The 26,385-nt window shown below is 32.8% G+C and overlaps 1 protein-coding gene across 1 annotated transcript in view; it reads left to right on the top strand.

The window, feature by feature from the left end:
- The first annotated feature begins 903 nt into the window (after positions 1-903).
- LOC110994127 overlaps positions 904-26,385 on the top strand; it is a 67,224-nt gene continuing 41,742 nt past the window's right edge. The window contains exons 1-3 of the mRNA XM_022260631.2: positions 904-1,219; positions 20,367-20,634; positions 21,134-21,338. Of these exons, the coding sequence (XP_022116323.2) occupies positions 20,377-20,634; positions 21,134-21,338 (463 nt within the window). The 5' untranslated portion in view covers positions 904-1,219; positions 20,367-20,376. The remainder of the gene's footprint in view (positions 1,220-20,366; positions 20,635-21,133; positions 21,339-26,385) is intronic.

Genomic DNA, 26,385 nt, shown 5'->3' on the forward strand with positions numbered 1-26,385 from the left:
TAAAAAACAGGAATCATTAGCAGTTAAATACAACTATTTATATAGGTATAAAGTATAAAAACAAATAAGATCTGTTTATATCGCATTGCTTTGACTTCATTAAATAACATTCAAAATAACATAACAACTGAGAAAGTAATTTTGTCTAACAAATTGGAACATTAAAATTAATATTTAACATAAAGGAAGATATAACACAAAGAATATAAAGTTTTATACTAGTCAGGATTTAATTCCATTAAAAATGTTGAGAACTGTTTAGACTTTAGAGCATAGAGTTGAAATATGTTTACTTTAATTTATTTAAACAAGTAAGGCCACGCTTGCGAATAATTTTTTGGTCGACGTCTTAAACTCCGATTTTATTTTTGTTAAAGCTACACCTAGTGGTGTTTTTGTATAACGTGACAGAAATTGATGACTTGAATAATTAATATAATTGCAATATTTATTATTTATGTTGCTAATTCCTGAAGCTACGTAATTTTAGTAACATTTTAGAAATACATTTTTATGTGTCAAATTAAAAAGTTTACAACAGAGAGCAAAATCTTATAAGTCGGATTCTCATATTCAAGAATAATAAATTGTATTATCGATGGTTTTCTTTCGTATAGGAGTTACCAGTTCAGAAAATTTACACTAGTATTGACTTTATTGGAACATCAATTTATTACATAATGACAATGAATATATTAGTTTTAATAATATTTTAAGCATAAACTGCAGTATTATAACAAAAAGAAAACTGCAGCCTCTAAAGGATACATGCATGGTTATTAAGTACACACGGTTACCTTTTAAAATTTGAAGAATTACAATTACCAATCAAATTTTTTTTTGTTTAATAATGACAGCAAGATAAAAATGTTGTAAGGAGTTCTATCTTTGTAAAATGGCAACTCAGTGTTTTTTTCGTACGAACTCAAGATGGCGGCCAATTTACGTGAACGCAGGGACGAGTAGAAAACTAATTCGCGTTCTCATGTTAAAAATAGTGTTTTTATTGTGATATTAATGTATATATCATTCTTTATCTAAGCGTATGTGTCTATGTGCTATATGTTATGAGTTATCGATGTTTTTGAAGTCATATGTGCAATATTGCTATACAAGGCATAAAAAATGTTCAGTGTTCAATTGTGATTATTATTTATATAGTGATAGTTCTCCTTTGGGCGTAAAGATGCTTGTTATTGGATGATATTGGTGATTTCACGTAAGCATATAATTTATTTTCATATTTAAAATTTAAGTACGATGTCCTCTGTTCTTAACCTATTTGTCTAAATAGGGTAGTTTTATTAGCGTGGCTGACGCTGTGATATCGCCGGTTGTCCGCAGCTGTTTTTTAGTATCTTCTAAGAGGATTTCGATTCCCTTTATAAATACTTGCTACATAGAAAGGAACCCTTTATAGTAGTATGATTGTATGTTTATTCACTACTTTTATGGGTTTTTCAAATTTAAGTTATAAATTATCAGTAAAAATAAATATAAACTTGTGTCTGTAGAAATAATATGTGACCTAAGTAAAAAGATACATCTAAATTCTGTACACCTTTAACTATTTCTTTAAAACTCATAGGGTTATTAATTAAATTATTTAACATCATGAGATGTTAACTTATTTAGAATTTGAATTTTTTGTCAATTAAATTTTATTGAATTAGCAAAGGAGTAATTGGTGTTTAATTTAATTTTTAAACTTTTACAACTAATATGTATTTTATCTATTATCAAATTTATCTACTGTCAAAATATTTATTATCCTGGTTAATTAAAGAAAAAAGTTTGAAATGAATTTTTAACTGACTATTAAAAGTAACTGATCACATATAAAGTTACAGCAGATGTGGCCTCATTAAAATAGAACAAAAAATTAGAAAATTTAATATTCTCTGAAACATGCAATGGCTGATTATTTAAATTGATTTATTGAGCCATAAACATGAAGTTGTGGCAGTTATAAATTTTAGCGCTCCACTTTCCACCCATTGCTGTATTTATTATACCTACCTATTGCAGATACACAGCTTATAATGTAAAACTGAGATAATAGTAAAACTAAGTCAATAAAATAACAACATTGTCTAACTATAAATAATTTAAAATAAAGTAAAAATGTCGATAGGCATATTCTGAGTTAGTAAAAAATACTACAATTAACAAAATGTAAAATCTATAGTAATGTAGTTACTAAATTAATAAATGTAGGAGTAAATGAATAAATTACAATCAGATCTACATATTACATGTTTACAAAATGTTATAAATTAGTGTTTGCAAAATTTAATATCTACCTGTCGGCTTTGGTAATTTGATATCAGTTGTTATTATGTTGATGAAATGTTTGATTTTGTGATATTAAGACTTATTTATAGTATTTAGATTATTACATTTTGAGAATTAATAAACCCAAATTTTTAAAGTATTGTTATAAATTAAAATTTAATTGTATGAAAGATTTACCATTTTTTTGATGATATGAGCAGAGTCGTGTTTTAACCTCTTGTAGATCAATAAATATTTTTCCAATATATATTGTATAGCAATATGACTGAATAAAACAAATACAACATAATAAAACAGTACTACATACTGTAAATAGTGACAACGGCTGATATATAATTCCGTGGAAATATCATCTACATACGTTTTACTATGTAATGTACCATGTAAGATCGAAACTGTTTGTTTTCTGAATATTAAGTAAGTACTTAAATTTTGTATTGAAGAGAAAACCCACTACTGCTTATATCACTCACATTTTATTAATTACTTACATATATATATTCTTGCTGATTTTACTCTTGCAAATGGCATAATTATTGTACACAACAGACCTAATGAGCTTCAAAGTGTACACCATACAATAATGTGTATGTAGTAATAAATCATATCTTGATCAGTATAGCATCAGGCCTGCTATCAATGACCTTCACCTGTCTTGGTTTTAGTTTTTAAAGCATTGATTTGATGATTCAATTAAATAACCTTACTGGCTTTAGAACCTTTTCTTTATTTACATTTCACATTTCGTTATATGAATTGTCTAGCTACAGTTTCTGTCTCATTTTCTATGTAACCATTTATTTACAGTTGACATTATTAGGTTTTGCTCACACATGGCTCATATTGTTTTGCAATATTCCCATATTTTAATATGCTATGTGAGTTACAGAGAACAATAACTGTAAAGTTAATTAAACAATGGCTATAATTGGTTAACCATTATTGTCAAGTGATTGATGTCTTGTTGTCTGCATTGTGTTGTCATTTGATCCATATAACATTCTTTGATTTTAGGTAAATATAACAAACAACATGATAAAAATATTATTAACGTCTTGGGTCAACTTCTTTATTATGTATTTTTATAATTTTGAAGTACATAGATATGTGTATACTTGTATTATTTGGCAGACTGCATTATTCTAAATGTTTCTTGTTATAAGGTAGTTTATAATACCTTATGAACAAATCGTGATACATTATATTACATTTTGAATTTAAAATGCATCAAATAAAATAGGATAGCGGAAAAATTATGAATACTAGAACAATAACATTTCTATTTGTCATAGACTAGGATTATGCCGCAGAGAAATATTGCATTGCAGAATTAAAATTGTACTTTCATTTTATATTTTAAAATTTCATAAAGTTGATGAGAAAACACGGTATAATTTTTAATACGTGAAAGAGTACGCGACTGGCGCACGTAGGCTTTATGTACGTGCTACGGGCGTGTTCGGTGACTAACATGAAAAAACTCACACGACTTTCGACTCTCACTTCATTTAATTTGAAATATTTTTGCACATCTGGCTGGTGCTGTGAATACAAATATGTATAGCAAAAGTTTTGATCTCGTTATGAGTTAATGAATTAATTTTCACTTAGAAGTACGTATATATACATATATATTGTTAAACTTATGTGTGAAATGTCAGAAATACATACACTATTCGAAATATAAATATAGCCTACTGTTTCTTAATAATACGTGCTATTATTATGTTTCAGTTAATGTTTAAAAAAAATCTTATTCGGCGCTTTTTATAAGATATCTTACAAAACATTTTATTAATACACGTTGAAAAATCGGTATAGGTAGCGGCGATTAAAATTATAAAACAGTCGGGGGCCGTGAGTCGTGACTTGTGACTTTACACTCGTTAACCTTTATTATAACATTAAAAAAACATTATTATGACTCCTTTGTGGTTTTTCTTGAGTCTTTTAAAATCAAAATCCACACGTTTACAACAATGCAACTAGGCATGTTAACATTAGAAGTTGCTTGTAATTGCAATCATCTCGTATGCCAGGCTCTCGTTTGATGACGAATCATTACTTTTGAAACGCTTTTAGCGATGCGAACAAGCATTGACCAATACTCTAACCCTCGGAACTCTTAACATTTAAGGTAGAACACGTAGCGTGCAGACTGCAGAGCAACAGTGGACTGATCCACGCTGAAATTATTGCTATAATTTGTCAATATATTATAGATGAACAAGTCTTTGTTCAGAAACGCGCTGTCACCTTTATTATTACTGAGGCTATCAATCGGTATTGGCTGTACACTCAATCGAAGCTTCATCATAATTTAACTAACGACTGAAGACAGTTGTCAAGATATATGCCAATATTTCATCAGCTTTCAAGATAGCGAATGATGTACATGTGAGATTTTTTTATAAATATAGACAACATATTCTTTGTAATGTAAGGTGCACACAAATCCAGTTTGTCAAACAGATTAAGCTCCTGACAGATATAATAAATAGGTTTTAGTTAACACACATGTCTGGGGGGCTGTAAGCATCAGCCCAGGTACACAGATGAAATCTGTTCGGATTGATAGAACAGCGGAACAGACAGTTATCGGAACTATTTTAAAAGCTTTAAGACAAATTAAACTTTATCGTATTTCGAATAGACACTTTTGTGGAAATCGTTTATACACATAGGTATTCAACTTATTGTAAAAATATTCGCTATAATATCGAGAGCTGTATTTTCATACCGTTAAATTTAATTGCAGAACGCATAACAGTATTAATTACTGACGTTAAGTTTTATAACTAAAAGCATTAAAATACCTTTCAGTTAGTACGGTTTTATACTTGTGGCTGAAATAAATTTTAATTAGTCGTAAATCTTGTTTCAATGCTTAAATTGTTCATCTTTGCCGAAATACTCCAAATGGTATAGTATAAATTTGCCAGCGAATCTTCAAATACCTTGAACGTTTTCGGTTACTTTGGCTGGAATTAAATTTCTTGCCGTCAAAACAAATTGAAATCGTATACACTTAAAATATTTTTCATTACTCAGTTGTTCTCTGAAGAGTTCAGTTCTGAGAGTTCTGATTAGTTAAGTAATTTGGCTTTACATCAACTCAGTTTGGTTTTTTTAATACTTTTAAAAACGGTGAAATAGTTTACGGGCGTTAACGTCCTTAACAGAGTCACCATCTTCCTTCTGCCAAACATCAGCAAACGTTTCGAATTTGTCTCTGAAGTTGGGCTTGGAGCACATAATGCTGTTTGTTAGCAAATATTAGCGGACGAGTCTCGGGGAGAGCAAGCGCTGAGCAAACAGAATACGTCTACGTTGTGTGTGCAGCTAACTGCTGTGACGACAAGTTTTGCCATTTACACAGAACACTAGAACAATCTATCACGATTGTTTCACTGTCAGCTTGTTAGTTCATTACATAGCGTTGCCTGTCCTGATAACTGCGGTGCGTCTAAACTTGACATGTCTGTTGATCTTGAGATGATTTCGACTACAGCAAAGGACAGCATTATGCTGAAGAAATAAACTGTTAAATATATATATATATATACATATATATACATATTCATTTATTAGGTCATCTCTAGCAGAGAAATATGTATATTAGTCGCAACAGCTATTAAGTATATGTTTTACAAGTCGATAGTCAAGGAAATTCGTTGATGCAATTACTCTTTCTTAATTTATTAATAACCTTTTTTATTAATCAAGCACCTCGATATTACTTAGGTAGGTAGGAATAAGGTTTATGTGGTCCTCTCATGTTAACATGCTTCTTAAACTATGACAATGTATGGAACTTCTTAAAATCTATAATTCAGGTGCACTTATGGTATAGAAATAATACATTTTACCTTTGACCTGTAGAGTCGTTTTAGCTTGCTAGTTATGTGCGCACAAAATTAAATCAGTTTAGCGCCGTTCGAAATTACGTTAACCCAATTCTTGTAATTGAAAGTTTTGATAAGATACAGTTATCTCCATAAAACCCTTCAGAATAATTACTAACATTGTAAATATTGAGACTTCAGAGGAGAGCTCTTGTAAAATACAAGTGTTTTGTGTCGATTATTACAGACAGACAAGATATACTGTAACTATATTATTTATATTAAGATGAATACTAGATATACAAATAAAACACAAAATCAAACACTTTCGTGCACTTTGAAATGTTTTTCCGACCAAAGGCGATATTGCTCGAAACTTACTCCAGTACTTACAAAGAAAATGAACTATCATGTTCGAAGTGTTGAAACGCAGCTGCCTCTAATATATTTGTACACCTGGTTATGGCCGGCCTGGTTACACCTTGTTAGTAACGTACGATTTCTTAAAATAAAAAAATTACCACGTAAAATATGACAATCCCACGTTAAAATATATATTAACTGTTGGTAAATCTCGTACTTTTATTTGCACTTAATTAATCTGCAATTCAGTTATGGCCCTATCAAACAAAGATGCCTACGATAAGCAAATATTCAATTTTCAATTAAATCCTATTTGAATTGTTTCTGATTTATCCATGAAATTTAAGTAACAGTAGTATTGATAGCATAAATAATTCGGTTATTTCCTGAAACACTAAATTATTCAATTGGTTCTAGCTTTAGCATTTGTATACACGGTGCTAACGTTTCGTAAATGAAAATTTCATCGCCAACGAAGAGCCTATCATGAAGCAGTATCCCTTTAATACTTTATTTATTAATGCAATATGTATGTTTGTATCGGTTCGTGGTTGCGGTTGATATTACGAGAAGAGCGATACATCAAACGCGGACACTGACGGATTAACGGCCAGAGTTCCGCCCGAGGCCATTGGATTGCGATATATAGTACATATTGCCATGTTCATGGTGATTCGCACAGTCGAGAGGCCATGGGTTAGATTCCTGTTGGAATAAGCTATTATTATTTATGGTCTGACAATATGATCGAAAGAAACCTCGAATCCTTAAGATAATATTCGAGATGCAGTCGTTCATTTGCATATAATCTACAAATAACCCTATCTCAATTTGTTAAAAATGTGATAATTGAAACGTAAAAGATACATGTATTCCAATATGCATGGAAATAATTTTAAAAAAAGTAAAATTATACTGTGAACTAGGCTTGGTTAAATATAGGTGACCCGCGGCTTAGTATTGCACTTTACAGTGCATATGGGCACGAGCTGATTCATTTTTGATACACCGCAAATAGACTGCAGAGTTTAGTTTCTATATAAAGTCTTTTTTATTAAGTATTAGATGACCTAGTGAACTTTATATCAGATCAGAACTGAATATAACATTTTTAAAGTAGACACCAGAGAACGGACCTCACACTCACGCTACAGTTATAAAACACAAATTAATCTGAAGGTATAAATAATACATATATGACAATCTAGTGACAATCTTTTATTTTTACAATGAAACCAAATATTTTCCAGCTAGGAACAGTTTTCATGAATTTTTAAGATCATAATTATCCAAATCGATCTAGCCATTCACAGCATTTCATTTTCATATTCATATTTTAGTTCGTCTTTCAAGCAAAAAAAAAAGTAATAGCGACATATAGAAAATGTAGTACGTACTTAAACATTGAATAAAACCTAACAAAAACTCTTGATAAATTTATCGACACAATTTTAACGTTTGGAAGTTTTTGAACGTTTTTTTAAACTTGAAAGCAGGTGCACCATTGGTAATCCAAAGATGGTCTTGTAAATTGTATCAGTTCCGTTTCAAATCACCTCAAATATAATGAAAAAAAAAATGCACAGACTAATATTATAGAGAGGTAAAGTTCGTGAGGTTTTAGGTGGCAATCTTTGGATGACTGAACTATTTTCGAAAAGTACGTTATTTGTGAGAGGCATAATCCGCGGTAGTCGGTTTTGCAAAGAAAACCGAAGAAAAAACGGTCGAACGAAAACATTTCTTACCTTGGCTGAGATGTATGATTATCGAGTTTGATAATAATTAATATCTTACTATAAAGATATTATTTCGCCGCGTCTATCTGTTTGTGTCTATTTTTTGTGTTTTTCATCGATATCTAAAATGCAATATAACTTTGCTAACGGGTCACTCTTTCTTGTGCGAATCCGGAGCGGGTCGATAGTCTATTATAAATCTCGTATATCGAATTTAGCTCGCTCACAAATAAAATTAAATCACTGTCGATAAAATTAAATTATAATTTCGGAAGGCAATATCATTAATAACGTTTTATCTGCGGCAAATTTTATCGGAATTGCATTAACATATTAAATAGTTATTTATTCAGGGACACTGTATTTGAATTATTATGCTAATCTCATTTGCAATTATTAAATATTGTTTGACGCAACACTCTGAAAACAAATAAGTAATTTCATTAAACATTCAATTACAAAAGTAATTTGTAGAATTTAATAAGGTAATTAAATGTAGAACAATAATTGTTGAAGTTATTTTTGTATTATTGTAATAATAAACACGATCAAATAGTTGCACAACTTTCGCAAAAGAAGCCCTGTGTTTTATAAATTGTATAGCGAAGCGGAATCCTAAAATCGTGGTTGCCACTACAAATCATTACACTAAGACTTCCTTCTCAGATGTTATGCGATGCGATACTAATTTGTTTTAACTTGCTAACATAAAAATTGAGAAATTCCTGCAAGTGTCGAGAGATGATAAATGTATTGTCACTGCAAAAAGCAAAAGAACGCTTTTAAAAACAGAACTGGTCGAGGCAAAGCGACGTTACCACACTTTCTGCAGTGACAGTTGGGTAACTAGCGGTCTGTCTATCCCGCCTGGAAAACAGGCAGGTTAATAACTTGAAATTGTATTTCTAATGGTGAAAATAACGTTTACACAAAATTTGAATCAATAGAGTTTTTGGTTTATACCCGATTTTAAAGTTAAAAGTCTTAAAATCGTTAATCTGTACTAAAGTCATAGAATAAAAGATTTGACTTCTTTTTCATTGAAAAGTTGTTAGCATCTCGCTTTTCGATGACTACATTTTACTTCAAGTATCCACCTTAGTAAATGTTTTTTTGCGATGTTGGTCTATATGTAGGTTCGAGCCCCGGCTGGTTTAATGGACTTTATTTCTATTTGCGCATTTAACTAGAAAAGAAAGGAAAACATCGTGAGGGAACCGGCTTGCCTTAGACCCAAAAAGTCGACGGCGTGTGTCAGGCATAGCTGATCACTTACTTGCATATTAAATTGATAAATGATCACGAAACGTGTATCCGTTTCTGAGACCTGGACCTAAAACGGTTTTGGCGAGTCTGATTTATTTTATATTAGATGTGTTACAAAATGCACATAAGTAAATTAGATTAGCTAATGTTTGTGTGTTTTACATAATCGGTCTCCGTGACCAAAAGCTCATATATGAATTAAATAACAATAACACTATTTGCAGATAATTATCAAGTCATCATAAAAATCACCTCGCGCAATTTGCGTCATCAAAGGTTGAGTTGATCGTGACGACTCTCTTTGCAGACCTCGATGTCTATAGCCTTTATTTGCCATTCATTCGTCAACGCCGAAGGTGTGGTTAGTCACGAGTTTTAGCGAGGGATAGACCTATTTCTCATGATTTACAAAAAATAATTTCACTTCAAAACCTAAGTAATCAGAACCTTTATTTTATTTAAGTTATAAAACAAATATTATTGGGAATCGTAATATAAATAAAAAGTTCAAATAAAAACTAGGAGATCAACTTTAAGATCTAGATATCCATAGTTACATAATTTCCCTTTAATTTTCATTTATATTTTCGTGTTTGGTATATTTACCTAGAAGTGCTTGTTGCATTAAATCTTGTATTTTATATTTCTTGTAGAAATTCATCAGGATGCCGAGCGTTGGCAAGAGTTTATAAATAAATAATCTGAATTTAATAATAAAGAGATTGTAAACCAATTTTAGAATAGCATTATATTTATCGTATAGTATAATTACATTTTGTCTATCACTAAGTAATAGGTTATAATGTTTGTTTTATTAATTATTCATTATTATCTGTTCAGAAATGTTTGGGAACAATTACTTGCTTTTAGGACACAGTATTATGATAAAATTGTAAAGTTCAGACACGACCCCAAGTTAAACGATAGTCTCCTTAAACATTTTAGGGACGAGAGAGTCACTTGGCACTGAAGGATTCTTGACCTAAATGCCGCACTAGCAGCTGCCCTTAGCAGCCTTCAGTAGTTACGTAAGTTAAAGTATAAGGAAGATCTAATATAAGTACAACTATAAAGGCATGCGCTAAAGTCCTAAACAATTCATTAATCACGAGGTTTTTGACTTTGATATAAATAAATTGTATTTTTTGTTTTAATTGGTTAATTTGGTATAAGCTACGATAAATATTACCTACATACCGCATTTATTGCGTCGAATGTCGCCGCTATTCATCGGTATTAATATCACACCCTAAAAACTTCCAGGAAAACTTAGACCGAGTCTAAAATAAAACCATTGAATGGTTCCATGAAGGCAAAGTTTTAGCTATTGATATAAAAATACGAATTTTCTTTTTACATTTGGTTACGCGGTTGATTTATATCCCAGTCTCTCAGTATCAAAATGTTTTTTTTTCTTCCGTTAAAGGAAGTTACCGTAAAAATAACAACCATAGTCCTCGGTTGGAGAAGTTGGGCAAAAATACGGCCAATTAGCGACTTTCGCCACATTCAGATTTCGAGGTTAAGTGGGGGAGTGCATGTGGGGAACACTCGCTAGCCGCTTTGAATCATGTAAGTGGGAAATTATGGCAGACATTTTCACATTAATTACACATTTTTTGCTATAGCAAGTTTGTAATATTAGTACAAAGTTTAAGTTCATTAATTGATGTTTTGTTTGAATATCAACGTTACGAGCCCTGGATGGTTTAGATTCACAAATACTTTGTTAATATCCTAATTATCGCTTGTAATATCAGGACAATGTCTGCCGGGTCCGCCAGCACTTAGATAAAATCATAACTACAAGGAGTGATTCGTTAGTGCCCGCTCTTTTAATAAGCTTCGGCCCTAGTAATTGCGAAAAATTTGGTTGATTAAAAGTATCTCATTGTCCAGATATTCATTTGCATAAAATTAAACAATAAGAGGCAAGTAATAATACATGTAATTCCCAATTCAAGAAACATACAAGTATGTACAATACAGTTTAGCTATCCCTTGGAGTTGGCTATCGCTTCATGTTGTTGTCGGTCTTTGAGGGAAAAGTACGCGTAAGAGAATGGTAGTGCTCTCGCAATTCTTATAACACGGAGTAGTGGGTTACAGGGTTTCAGTTAAAGATCAATATTGGTTTGCATGCTTTGCTATGATGCATAATTTTGAAGCGAAACATGCGGTTTGTAAAAATATAAAAACAATAAAATCAATAAACAATCAGAGCGGACCTGCGTAGTTTCGGCCGCGGTCCGAACCGGGTCATCGCATAAATTGAATCAATGTTATTGTTGCAATCGCATTTCGACACCACTCCCACTCTCCACCTACTCCCCCTTCTACCCTCAGCTCCACCTCCATAGTACTCGGCGACGCCTATGGCGAGTAATGTCGCAAAAAGTGTACTCAATCGAGGGCTTCTACCATCGATCGTTAAAAGCGTGACAATTTCAAATAAAATATAATGCGGTTACCACACGATTTCTCTCTCAGCACGGCCTTGGTGGATGTCGAACAATAATGGCACCAGGCAGAAAAAACACCTAGCCAAGCCTCTCTGGGCAAAAAGTGCGAAAACCCGACCATTGTGTTAGGAATGCTTACGAATGCCATTTGTTTTGCAAAATAAAGAGGAAATTTCTCAACGGCGACAATTATTTGCGGAATGGCTTTTTGTGATTTGTTCGGAACTTGTAACCAATTTGATTTCTAAATATTTTCAATACAGTTTCGAAAGTTTTGGGCACTTGTCGAAGTATAGGCATTTTGTATTCCTTCTGTAATATTAATTTTATGTAAGGTTCATTGCCATTGAATAAAAAGGCCTCGTAAACAAAGATAGATAGAAAACGTTATCTTATTTATCATTCGAATGGATAACGGACGTCCAGTAAAAAATACACAATGTTGGAATGAAACGGCGACCATAAATTATATATTGTAATCACGCAGAGCGTATTCTGTATCTATTTTATTGAAAATAAAACAATTTTACGATATCCCGTTTATGGCAAGCTTTATGGACACCGTGCACTGTTTGATGTCTTCGACGTGTTTAGGAATATGTTTTATGAGTTTTCTGGAACTAAAAATTATCTATCATATTCTACCGATTAAGGTTTTTTTTTAAATTAAATTTTGTTGTTTTTAGCGACTATAAGATTACTTATGAGTTACGGCAAAAGGGTCATATGAGCGGACATAGTAGCCTTTACTTACACAGAAACAGTGTATGTATAATTATTTGATTGCTAAACGATCATTTGCATGGTTAGATATACGCAATTAACTGGCTAACAATAGCAACAGAGTAATTATTAAGTGTATTTTGTTCAAATGAATCAATATATTTTGTAAAACTTAGTTTAATGTGATCCATCAATGCACATAGCTATTCTGCACTACAAAATGTCTCGTATTGGATCCAGACATCCAATCTCCCGGCCATCAAACGGGAGCTTACGACTGTAAACAAAGAGCGCATTTATCTTAAGAGCTGTGTCGCGAACGGACAGCATCCGTCGACTCCACGCTCGGCGCTCTACTCGCTCAGCGGAATTGCTTCGGCTCTTTCTTGGGATATTTAAAACGCATTTACTATACGGATTGTGCAATGTATACCTTGTTGTATACACCTATTACTGCAAGTATATAATATGCTTATCTCTTAAAAAGTTAATGTTATCGTCACATTACATTTAAACTTTATAGGATCCACAGTATATTCCAGTTGCTGGGTTAAGTTAAGCCTCACAGATAAAAATGCCTTAATTGTAAGTTAAACACGTTACTTAATGCGTTTAACCACTAATATGCCAAATTCATAATGCGTATTATAATTACTTAACATAATTAATATAATTGTATCATGGTTATCTCAACAAACATATTTAACATTGGCCACATTATATACTTGTAATCTGAATAGTTGTCTTAAACTTGACACATGTAATTTAAAAAATGAGGTTATTTAATTAAAAATAATACAATATTTAATATAGCCATAAGCTTTAGCTTTATATTTTAGTCGTATGAGAGGGTTGTTAGTAGTCTCATTGAAGAAAACATCGTGAGACAAGGTTTCTTGCCGCCAGGCGAATAATTATTATGTTAATCAAGATACTAAGAATATTAAATCAGCTTTGAAGAATTTTTTAAACTTATTAAGCATTTGTTTTCCTGAAACAACTTCATTGCATGTAGACTAAATCGACCTAAGTACTTAAATTTATGATGTGATTACTTACGAGTGATTTACTGATACATGATTTCTTAAATTTAGACCAAATAAGAAGATACTCTCTTTTGAGTTCTATCTGAATAGAAAAAGTATATTTAGTACCTAATAGCTTTGACACTGTTGTATTTGAATGATTTTACCTTTCAAAAGGTCGTAATCAAACTAGCCTTTACGTATTTGAAATAAATAATTATGAACTCATAACAAATTAATCTAAAAAAACCTTTTTTGTTACGATATACCCCATTTTGTTTCTGAAAATCATAATTTTTAAAGTTTAAATACATAGTACACAGAGGAACTGATTTATTAAAGTAAACGTTAGATAAATCTTCATCTGATATATCGGATACTGCTGCCCATGCACACTCACTCACAAAGAGTTGTCGTTAAATAAAAAGAAGAACAATCTGTATTAGTAAAAGAAATAGTTTATTCCAGACTAGTGTTAGAAATTACATAAAACCCAATTCTTATTTGAACGCTATTGCGTATAGTCTGTTATTTTCGACTGTCATGTTTGCTCCACCTGATATTATGTTATATTTATTTACTTATTTTATTCATGTCTTACGATATTAAGGCATCTTCGTGGCAAATCACTCTCAAGCAATCCCAATTTGCAAATAAAAGAACGGATTTCTTTTGACGTTCATAAGTGTACTTGTTTACCTACTTATATGAATAAAGATATTTTTGTTTGTATGTTTGTTATGTATGTATGAATAAAAAAAATGTTAGTGTATGTCGCCATATCGATGACCCGCGATACCGGACGACTTTTGACCCCAGGGAAGTTCAACAACTATCAAGCACGATACACGCATTCACATGTACCAACTACGCAATATGGTTGGAACTTAAAAGTAAATGCCACACAGCGTCCAGATACAGCGGCATGCGTGAGAAACGCTTGTCCACCACATAGTTCATAAAATAAATTATGTGGAACCAGCTACCCACTGAAGTAGTGGGTCCTTCAAGAAAAGACCGTACCAATTCTTAAAAGCAATACGCAATACGCAAGCCCTCTGGCATTAAGAGTGTCCATGGGCGGCGGTATCTTTTAACATCAGGTGAGCCTCGTGCCTCTTTGCCCCCTGTTCTATAAATATATATATATATATATATATGTATATAAAAAATTTCATTATCGAAATGTTTTACATAACAACGTTTCCCATTTTAGTGGAGATACTAAGGACGGTTTTAAACCCAACACAAATTAGGGAAATATTAATATTTCTGTCGGTGGAAGTTTGAAGAGCAATAAAAACACACTCGAAGGGGCACAAATTGTATTGGTTGGGGTGAGTGCTCGGCTATGATGTAGCAAACACGGTGGGGTAACCCGAAGAGGGCTTATTAATTTCATTGCTATTTACTTCATTTTTATCAATTTAATATTAAAAATTATTCTTTAAACACTCTGATTGTTTTAATAGTCCCTGTGCCCCCGTGCTGACTTTAATAGTTACGAAATGTCATAATAATACTATTCAGAACAAAGACATTTTTTAAATTCTAACCATTCGTAAAATTCCTACAATTAGCTTCCAACAACACAAGCTTTCCGCCTTATATTATTATGTTTTTGTAATTAAGTTTTGGTTTTGCATATCGTGGTGTAAAGACATTTTTATTAAAAATATGAGTTATTGCGAAACTAACTGCTGTCTCGTATTGTCGGTATATGCATTGAATGAATCCTATGACTGTCTGTATATATATATATATATATATATATATATATATATATCTATTATAGGAGGAGGATAGCACGTAATCAGTGTCAATATTCGCACTACGCCAACAGTAAACAGACAAACGTAAATATACGCTGTCCTCACTATCGGAAACGTGTGGGGGGATACTCACTACTGTAAAAACTCAAAACTATTGATTATATATTCTGAGAAATTGATATTACATGCAATCAAGTATACAGTACTTTCTTAGTCAACAAAGTAAGTAATAATTGAAATTATTAAAAAGAAAATAAAAACAAATTTTAAAAGTTTGTTTACCTTCAACGTCGGCACCATTTTCTCGCTGTATTGCGATACTTATTCGTTGAGCCGCGAAAGCACCAGCTGTGAGGTTGCCGGTACTATCTACAAGGCGCCAACTTAAATTTTAAAATGTTTAATAAGTGCCTGAGCACGTGAACTAAACTAAACTTCAAACTTTTACTTTTATATTTTTTTTTACTGAAGACATGGAAGAAATTGTATTTATTAAAAGTTAAATTAAGTTTTTAATTACGCCTTGTCGTTCTCTGTCCTTCCTAGACAGGTATGAATAACTAGTATTTTTAACAAACTTCTTATTTAAATCAATAAGCATTGGAAAATTTTGAACTAAGATATTTATTTAATTACTTCTTTGGTTAATTTATGTAGTTTTACAATATCTAAATGTTAAATAAAACGACTTGATTAAATATAATAAAAATGTGATTAAATTTTGTGATTTGTGATTTTCCCATTTAAATTAGTATTATTACAAATATGTAGTTCTTTAATTTCATAACATCGTTAACAAGTAGATTACATGTATATCTTAAAGGCCTGAATAGTCGCAATTAAAACTCGCGAGGAGTAGGTTTTTTATAGAACTATATCAAATGTAGAGCGCTTCATCACCTATAAGTCACACTGACGGAAGAACATTCCTCTTAATTGTGCGGCATATGTCACACCAATGTTTTAACGGCGCGCACGAGCGAGCTACAAAGTGGGCAAGTTACATAAGCGATCCGGCCAGTACTGGCTTGGATCGTGCCGACAGTACAACCGCGACCCGCATACCGAACGCTAATCGAATTCTCTTGGCACCATTGCATATGCAAGCACGACATACAGGCGTAATGAGTTCATGAATGCTATTTTATTGGGTGGATTATGTTGCCCTTGTCAAAGATAGTTAAGTCTTGTCGATCATCAACATCAATATCATAGCTGGAATATATCTTCACGCTGAAATAACTCGTGTCCGTAAAATATGAGATTGCGTTCATTATTTCTGCATCGTCTCGGTGTAACAGGCGCTTGGCGGGTGCGCTGCAACACTGGCGAACGTTCAACAATTCAATGACTTAGTAATATGCCCTCCTTTGGCAATTGCGTTTAGTTTTAGCACGTCAATTGTGAATTAATGCTTTTATTATCTCTTTAAAATATTTCAATGTATGAAAGTCCTACCTATTTAAATCTACAGTCAAAACAGATTAGGACGACATCTTTTATAACAACATACCGGTTTATTGAACAAAATCAAAAGACCCGGCGGGTAAAAGTATTAGACACTTATTAACAATGTTACGATTATCGGTATTAGCACAGTAACAGCCTAGCGTTTTAACTAAACGGCACCGTTTAACCAGCGGCATGAAAGATATTCATTTGTAGCGTTTGTAGCAATATAATTAATAAGCTGGCTGGCGAATGCTTAGGTAATTCATACGATACAATCATTATTTGACAGATATGCCAAACAATATTTCTTTCAAAATTAAATTGCTTGATTAAAATTCACATTATTATTGTCACTGTCTTATTGTTTTCCATGAAACTTAAGAAAACACCATCAAAGTTGTGGTTTGTTGACGCCATAGTTCGAGAGTTTCTTTTCGAGTATGAGTGGCAAAAAAATTAACAGTCATCAGGCTAGGCAAGTATTTAAATGTCATCGATCCAAGTAATTTGAAATATGTATATATAATATAATCTCTAAAAGGCTAGGCTGTTAATTGAATGGCTAGTTAAGCGAGTTGGCTGCGACATGTAACATATTGGAACAATGCCGTTACTATTTGCTGCTATTATGTTGTATAGCTAATACATTAACAATAAACACTAGTGGTTTATTTGATTTGTCAATATTGGTAATTTTCTAATTAAACACTATTAAATGGTCCATAGTAATAGTGATTCCATGTGGTTGTTAATCGGGAACTAGCTATATTACCAAATAAAATTAACAACTAGTATCAACAGTTTTTAACTTATTTGACTTTGACGTTGTTAATTCACAACCTCTCTGTGCCACAATGACAATGGCAGCTGACAGTGACGCCATTGCTCTGACATATATTTAAAAAAAAAACACATTTGTTCAAGTATATACTTAGTATTTATGACATTTTCCTTTGAATAATTGTAATGTAGAGGGAGGGTAAAACTTGCTGAGTTTCTTCCCCGTTCTTCTCAGAACATGGCCCCCTGGTAGTTTTGCGAACGGATGGCGTAGTCTTGTTCTTTTGCGAATTTTGTAAAATGTAGAATCTAAACTGAATAAACGAATTTTGATTTGATATAATGCTTATTTATTATTGTTTAACTACATCTTTATGTGTATTTCATTATTACAATGTTACAAGCGTTTATATATTTGTCATATATTATTATAATAAAAATATCACGACTCACGACTGAGCACTATTACTACGATATAAATTCATGCCTACATACATTATATTGTATATAATACGATATTAACTTACGGTGCCCTTAAGAATAGTCAGGCACATAATATATATATATCTCTCTCTCTTATTACAAATTCAATAATATTGCTTAAATATGTTTATTATAAATCACGGAATGAAATAAAATCTTTTGTTTAGTTTTTACAACTACGTGGAAATTTTCTAATACATTAACATTATATCAGTGAATTGCAACTATGTAATTCTCGGACGGGTTTTCAGTAAAAATAACTATGAGCAAAAAATGAGGTGTGTCCGCATCCATGAGAGTAGACTCTGAAGGGCAACGACACCGCGTATGATCGATGTCGCGATAATCCATATCGATTGGCTGATTATGGCTTGTTTGACAACGTCCCTGGCCCCGGCTGCCTGCTCCCGGGATTTAAACCCCGTCTCTAAATTGTGACACGTTTTATCATAATTAATCCGGATGAGATTTGAGCAATTGTTTTTCAAATTTAGTAACGTTTAAGATGTTCATTGTTTTAATTACCACATGGCGATTATTTCGCTATAATTTATTCTTTACTTTTCGATACGTTAGACAGGTATCATACCTGGCGTTTATTCTAAATGGTATTACTATTTAGAGAATCTCCAGGGCGTTATTATATTACCTGTTTCAGGTTATGAAAATGTGTTCCTAAATATATTTTTCGATCATGAAATTGCTATCTCCAGTAGACGCAAATTTGATTAAATCAAGTCGGAAAGCACTGATCAGCACATCCACGTCCTCGCAAAATATATATTTATATATATATACTCGGGAGATTGATCTGTACCCAATTACATAGGGACGGGGTTCGGTCAGACCATGTTAACTGTTAGGTACTGATAAGGCTTTCACGTATCCTCCCCACGCGTCGTTGTGTCGTTGACAACCCTACGCAAATTACATTTCGAAATACAGACGGACCATCAACGTATGTATCGTTTATTATTTGCAGGTTGTTTAAGGGTTGAACCGAGTTAATTTAGTTAGTAATTGTGCTGTTGTCATTTTGAATCGGTTATTTCTGACACTAATGAATTATAATCGCATAATATATAATGTACATAAATAACACATGTTTTTCGAAATATATCGTCTGACCATAGAGTACAATCAATATTAAGTTTACACATTCGTGCCACGCAGCGCTATTAAAGGGCGATTAAAAAATAATAACGCACGAACAACGATTAGCAACAAAAGTTTGAAACACCTGCCAACCCTATTCTGGATAGACATGCGTCACTAATTGACGGATTTAGGGGAGTTGTGTATAGAGGTGGAGGAAAAGTACTGTATAATGTTGTAGTTATGAACTGTAGGCTTGCACTGATGAATTGACGAAATGCATGAGTATCACGCTTAAATAACCAAATACTATTTTTATATTTCCGAACCAATTCGAGTTAAGATCCTTCAAGAGAGAAGCGCTCACACTGATCACACTGTTTTTTTTTAGTTTATATGAGAAGGCTTTCTCATGTTCCTTAGTGTTATGTTCTTTAGTGATAACATTAATTTTATTACATACAAGCATACATCGTATTTATGGACTAATTAAAGAAATATTTTACGGTGTACCCAGTTATACCAACTAAATGTCATGTTGGTTCCGAAAAACGTTTGAAATGTTTTCCGTCGTGGCAAGCCCTAAAATAGCGCACAACGACAAAATAATCTTTATAGCTGATAAGATAAGGTTCGATATTGCCTATCGAGACAGATATTGATAATGGGCTTAGGGCTGGAGGTAGGTATGGAGGAGCTTAGGGATTTGTATCGTGTAGGTTGGGCTTAAGGTCTTCGATACATACGTTATTTATCAATTTCAAAGACATTTTTTAAATATTTAAATAGGGTAAAGATTTTTTAGGATTCATATGATCCTTCGGGTCAGATCACTTCGGGTTTGTACTAACCCTCAGTAGTGTAAGTTTAGGCGATGATTCCTCTTTTTGGTGACAGTAACGTGTGGATAAAGGCAGTATCTGGATGACGGTCTTCTATTACCGTCTAGCAACTGGGGATCATATCCTTTAAACTAACGAGCAATGTTAAATAGAAATACAGTAAAACCAAATGTTAAGTTATATTAGCATGATTATAAATTAATAATTTCCATCTTGTGTTACAGTTTCGCTAGTATGGAAAAAGCGAAAGCCTACATAAAAAGCTCGTTGAATACGAGCGGCGGGCCCAACCTTAGCCCGCCGGCGACCAACGGGAACGGAAGTAATACTCCCGGGGCGGGGAAGTCTCCCGTCTCACCTGCCCCCGCCGCCGCCTCCGCTATGCCCGCCGCGCCCGCTGCACGCGACGCTCCCGACGAGCGCGTGTGCTTCGTGTGCGGTGGGAATGGTTTCAGCGATTACTTCACTATACGGGTGAAGCCCGATCCGCAGGTATGTATATAAGGTCATTTTGTCATGTCATATCAGAGTCTGGTGGTGGTTATAAATTAGAACAAATAGAATAATTTACATTTCAAAGACATGAATTTGACCTTGGCCGATATCACATATTGGTTTCATTCGCAGATTCATCAAGAATTTGCAAAGACATATCGGCCAGATATAACCGCTTTGGACTAGTTCTCAATCGTCGGGACGCATAAAACAGTTGACTTGTGACCCGCACAATTTGGCCTGGTTGACATCGGCCGACCCTCGAATTCATTTGTTTTGCTGATCAATTTATTTTGCGACATCTTATTATGCTCTGATTGTTTCGTTTAAAATAATAACTTGAATTATTGGAGTTGAAGTCGAAACATACTTTGCGACCGTCGGGGAACGCTCTAGTGTATTCTGTGAGTGAGCAGGCTATGTTCTAATTGATAAATATGTTTTGTAATATGTAATAAAAATTTAGTTTTAACCTTCAATCGACACACATCCACAGAGCAGCGAGCCCTACTTTCCGTTCCTGGGTGCTCACGCGGCGCCGGCCGGCTACCGCGCCGAAGGCGACGAAGAAGGCACCGTTAAGTGCTGTTGCGTGTGCTATACCTTCTTGAGATCGCAGTGGGAGCAGTACGACAGAGAGAACAAACCTCACACGCAGCGATTCTACTGGATGAAGAGGCTGGACGGGAAGCCTTTTATTGGTAACTCTTACAAAGACTCATTCATTCGAAATTACCAAAGTGATTCAACCGGTTTAATTAATACACTGATAAGATAGACCTGTTTCTAATAACTTTAAAATAAAACATGGACCGATGCTACATTAATATTGCATTATATCAATAATTTATTAAAGTTTGGATTCTTCAAGAAAAGAGCGTACCAATTGTTAAAAGGCTGGCAACGCACCAGTCAGTCAAAGCGAATGAGCGGCTGTATCACTTAACATCAGGTGAGCCTCATGACCGTTTGTCACCTGTTCTTTAAAAAAAAAGTTAAGCTAGTCTTTTCGTAGAAGAATCTTGATGAATATTTATTGAATTTATGATGTTGACGCCGAGAACATATATATATACAACTTATAATATAGATGTTCCGATTTCATGTTTACGAAAAAATTTATAAATGTCGAACACAAATAAATAACTACATTTATTTAAAAAATTCCTCACATTTTTCCTGGAGAAAATTTCAGTTATTCTCTTTGCGCGATATATTCTGTACATTTTTCCAAAGGAAAATCTCCTTTGGCGAAGTGCGGTTTGAGAAATATTCCGATGCATGTGAACTCGGCTATGGCAAGTTGTAAGTATATATTCTCTATCACCGCGCGTCAAATAAATTAAATATGTATATAATATTAAAGGGTATCATTATTAGATTGACATTACCGTTCCGGCTTAGATGAAGATGAACTTAAATATATAATAAATATATAGATAAACTATAAAAAATAAAGGCTCCATACAAATGCAGGTCAAAAAGAAAATTATTTGTAGTAGGTATATATTTTATATATAATACATGAAGTAGAATTTTCATAATTTCTCGCCAACAACGAGCGGCGAATGAAATAATAACATGTTTCACATTTAGATTTAAATATACGCGTAATAAAATGTGCATAATTTTGATTTGTTGAATAATTTAATAATAAACAGGTCAAGCTCCACAGCTGTGTCCTACGAATGAAATTTATATTTATACATACATTTTCTTTTGTTATTATTATTGTTTTTAAATATAGGTATTTTGTTAGAACGGTAGCAATTCCTAAAATATAAATCTCAATATAATAAAGGTTTATTTAACAAGTTTTTAATTGTAGTTCGCTGTGATAAGGTATCTGATAACGCATGTGAAGTATTTCGGGACGTAACGAAACGCTACATAGAAGACGTAAAAGAATTTTGCGACGGCTTAAAAACTCGCAAATCATGCTCTTTAGACACGAGCAGCGAGAGCCCACGACATTTCCTAATTAAAAGGGCACGTCATAATGTAGCACCTTCATTTTTAAAAACTCTCCACTGAATTATTCGCAAATTCGCCCGGAATTTTATTTGAAAGCGCGGACTCCAGCACGAGTGAAAAACTAAGGAAAGTCGCTGAAATAGGTCACGGGAAACGGATCTCGTTGGAAAATGTTTTAGACAATTTTTCCTTGGCGAATTTTTTCAAATAAAACTATTTCTCACGGAATTTTAAGGTTTTCGGTCATTGAGAGTAGAGTTTGCTTTTTTCGAGCGAATCTGATGTTCGTTTCATAATTTAAGTGCACTCAGAATGGCGTGAGTGTAGAGCAGTTTTATTTTTAGTCGCACTTAGCAGCGGGCAAAAGAAATCTCTTACGGGTGCAACATCTGCATATTTAAATAACTTTCACACAAAAACTATCAACTTGTTATCGAAGATGAATTATGTATCCTATTTGATCAATCGTCTATATTTACGTTGCTGTTTATAAGGCACATAGGTACCTGCTCACGTATTGAAGACTACTTGCATTTAACAGGAATGAACAAACAAAAATTCAACGAAAAATATGTAAAAGTATAACAAACATTGTCACATTTTGTTTGAAGTCATATTACAATGCTCTTGCATAAATTGATGTACGACTTGAAAACATATTTTTCCGTTTCCATCACACTACCACCAGCCCAGCGTATTCTTATCATATTTGGTATACCCTAAGTAAATATTTTCTAGCAAACCTTATATATGTAATGCTTTCAATAAATTATGATAATTCTATAATCGGCTTTGGAATAAAGATTACTGATAATTATTATATAAAATACTATATAAATAAATTATTATATAGTGTATAACTTACAAATAGCGAAAACTATACATCTGTATTTGTGATATCACAATATTGATCGTTTTTAGACGAATTTCAATATCTAAACGAGTGCTCGTATCGCACCGTCCCTACGGACCACCACGTCAACCCTCCCACTAGAGATGGACCGCTGTTGTACAGTTCAATACCAATTTTATTTATTTATGGTTATTGCAATAAGCAGCCTTTAAATTCTTGTGTCAGTAACGAATTAATATTCGAAAGATGTTTTGTCTTTATCAGTCAAAAGCAATGTTATCTATGTTAATACATTCCCCACTTGTCATATTATATTTGCTATTAAATAAGACATTTACAGAGTGCGCTGTCATTTATAAAACTATTTATGTACTCAGTTATGTCTTATAAAAGTTTCATGTGCTTGTAAGATTTTTATGATAAAGCTCGATATATCGACAGCACCACCCTAGCCTCCGTCAAATTGATATTTTTATCTCTTATTCTGCCTCGCTATTTCACACGTTCTCACATATCGTAAATACATTACTTTTTATCTTTTTTAAGAGTGTTTTTTTTCTTTTCTGTCTGTGACAGTTAGTCTTTTTTATTCAACAGAAGCGGCTGATTATTTGTTGTTTTTAAATTACAATCCTCGTGGGTAGTGAGTAGTGTTATGGCATTAATTTCCTTAGTACGATTCGTTGGTTGGTGCGTGATAATTTAAAGCTATCAAGCGGATCGTCTGCTGTGTGGTGACAGTGGTTAATCAACATTCCGGTTCGCTACTGGTACGTGCCCGGGATAACGACCCACCATGAATAATGTATCGAAGGAAAAACTGCGCGCCGATAATTACGACTACAATGCGGATCATTTGCTTTATCGAGTTTTGTGTAGGCTTTACTTTATTATTCATCATTTGTTTAAATCGTGAAATATTTTGGTGACAACTGACAACTGACAAGTGTTTAACCATATACTATGTTAAACATTACAATAAAGTCAAACATATCTTTAACGCTATGTTGTCACTAAATATGACTCATAATAATAATAGACTTTTATTTCAGATACTTTACATTACATTTAAACACATTGATATTTGTGTCTCATTCTTTTAAAGTATATCTGTGCCCTTTTAATTAATTTGGTTTATTTAGTTATTTATTTTTTATTTTAGCCTTAAGTTATTTCCTGATGCTCTAATATCTGATTATCCTATGTGGTAGTAAATATTTTAACAGTTTGTGTGTATGAGGAACCTCTCCGGTAAAGGCGTCCTCCAAGACTTGCCATGTTTCTCTTTCCTGAACTTTTTTGCATCCATTGAGAACCCGCGATTTTTTTATGTCATCATCCCATCGAGGATTAGGTCTGCCTCTGTACCGTTGAATGGTGACCTGTGATCTGCGAGGCGCGCTAGATGACCAATTTGGTCTATTTACCTTTTAAATTGTCTTCTCTTCTTCACCATTTTAGTATCTTCGCGCCGTTTATGCCTTATTATAAGTGAGATAGAAAATTAATAAATAATATTTCGATAGAGGATAGCTTTACGGCTCAGGTTTGGTTTCTAATTTCGTATTCTATTGAAATATTCCATGTAACGTGTCGTGTTTATCGTGTACAGTAGATTTTGTAAACAGGATTCAATCAATGCGAAACGGTTGAAAGGGATCGCCACGCACTGAATTATTTGTTGTTTCATATTTAGAGTTGCGTAATTCCAACTGAAAAGTGTATTTTACTTATTGGTTTGTATCAAATCATGGTTGAAAGAGATTATCAGAACGATATATGTACAAGAATATGACTATGATATTCATAAATTTGACCGTGAATAATCTTAATATATAAAAGGACACCACGACAGAGTGTTCTATAAATACATAGACGGTGCCCGAATATATTATGACGCAAACGATCGCTGGTATGTATATAAAACCAGTAGCGTATATATTATTTTTAGTTCTGGGCCTCAGATTTCTGTATCTGTTTTATGATCATTTATCAATCTAATAAGCTAGTTTCGGCATAGTCAAAAGACAATATATGTAAAATAATAAAATTTAATTCACAGATTACATTTCGTATGCTATAATATGATAATATCGCAATATGAAATGTTTTCCATTTCAAGCACATTACAAACACGATACGGAACGCTGTGTATCGTGTTAGTTTTCTTTCTTGTCCAGATTTGTTTGGATAAACAAGGTGGGTTGCGAGCGGACGATCGATGCGAGCTTTTGTTAACATAACAGTAGAGTTACACCCCGCGTTTATAGTAAATTACAATTATTAAACAAAAAAATTAACTACTGAAGTAGTAAATGAAAATTTATCTGTTAATACGAGTACTATATTATAATACACAAAACATATATACATAACAAACAAAAAATAACTTCTGAAACGGTAAAGGATTGTTCCATATTTGTTATGTAGCTATTTAAACTCGGATAAGTAACAAATTATATTAGGGTGACACTAAGTTACATAGTTATAAATATGATCAACCTTGTGTAATGAATTTAAGATTACTTGTTATTATTTTACAAAATTATTATTTAAATCACGTTTATTTTTAAATAATATTTATATTCAATTTACAAGCTACTTTATTTTGATGATTGTACTTGATTCACGATGTAACGAATTTATGATGATATGTTATTACTTTACAATTTTATTATGTTTATAATTAATATTTATAATTTACAGTATAGATTATTTGATGATTGTATTTGTTTAATATGTTTTACTCGATGTAAGTTAGTTGATTGACTCGATACCGACAGTGACAAACATAATGAAGGGTAGTCTTGATACGATCTAAAATAAGTGAGGTTATTCGGACCGATCCGCTTGACGAAGACGGACGTTAAATTGTAAGCTGTGTGGTTGTTTAAGGATAAGAAGTGTTGGAAATATACTTA

Source organism: Pieris rapae, chromosome 20, assembly GCF_905147795.1.
Source record: "Pieris rapae chromosome 20, ilPieRapa1.1, whole genome shotgun sequence".
In the NCBI taxonomy this organism is placed as follows: domain Eukaryota; kingdom Metazoa; phylum Arthropoda; class Insecta; order Lepidoptera; family Pieridae; genus Pieris; species Pieris rapae.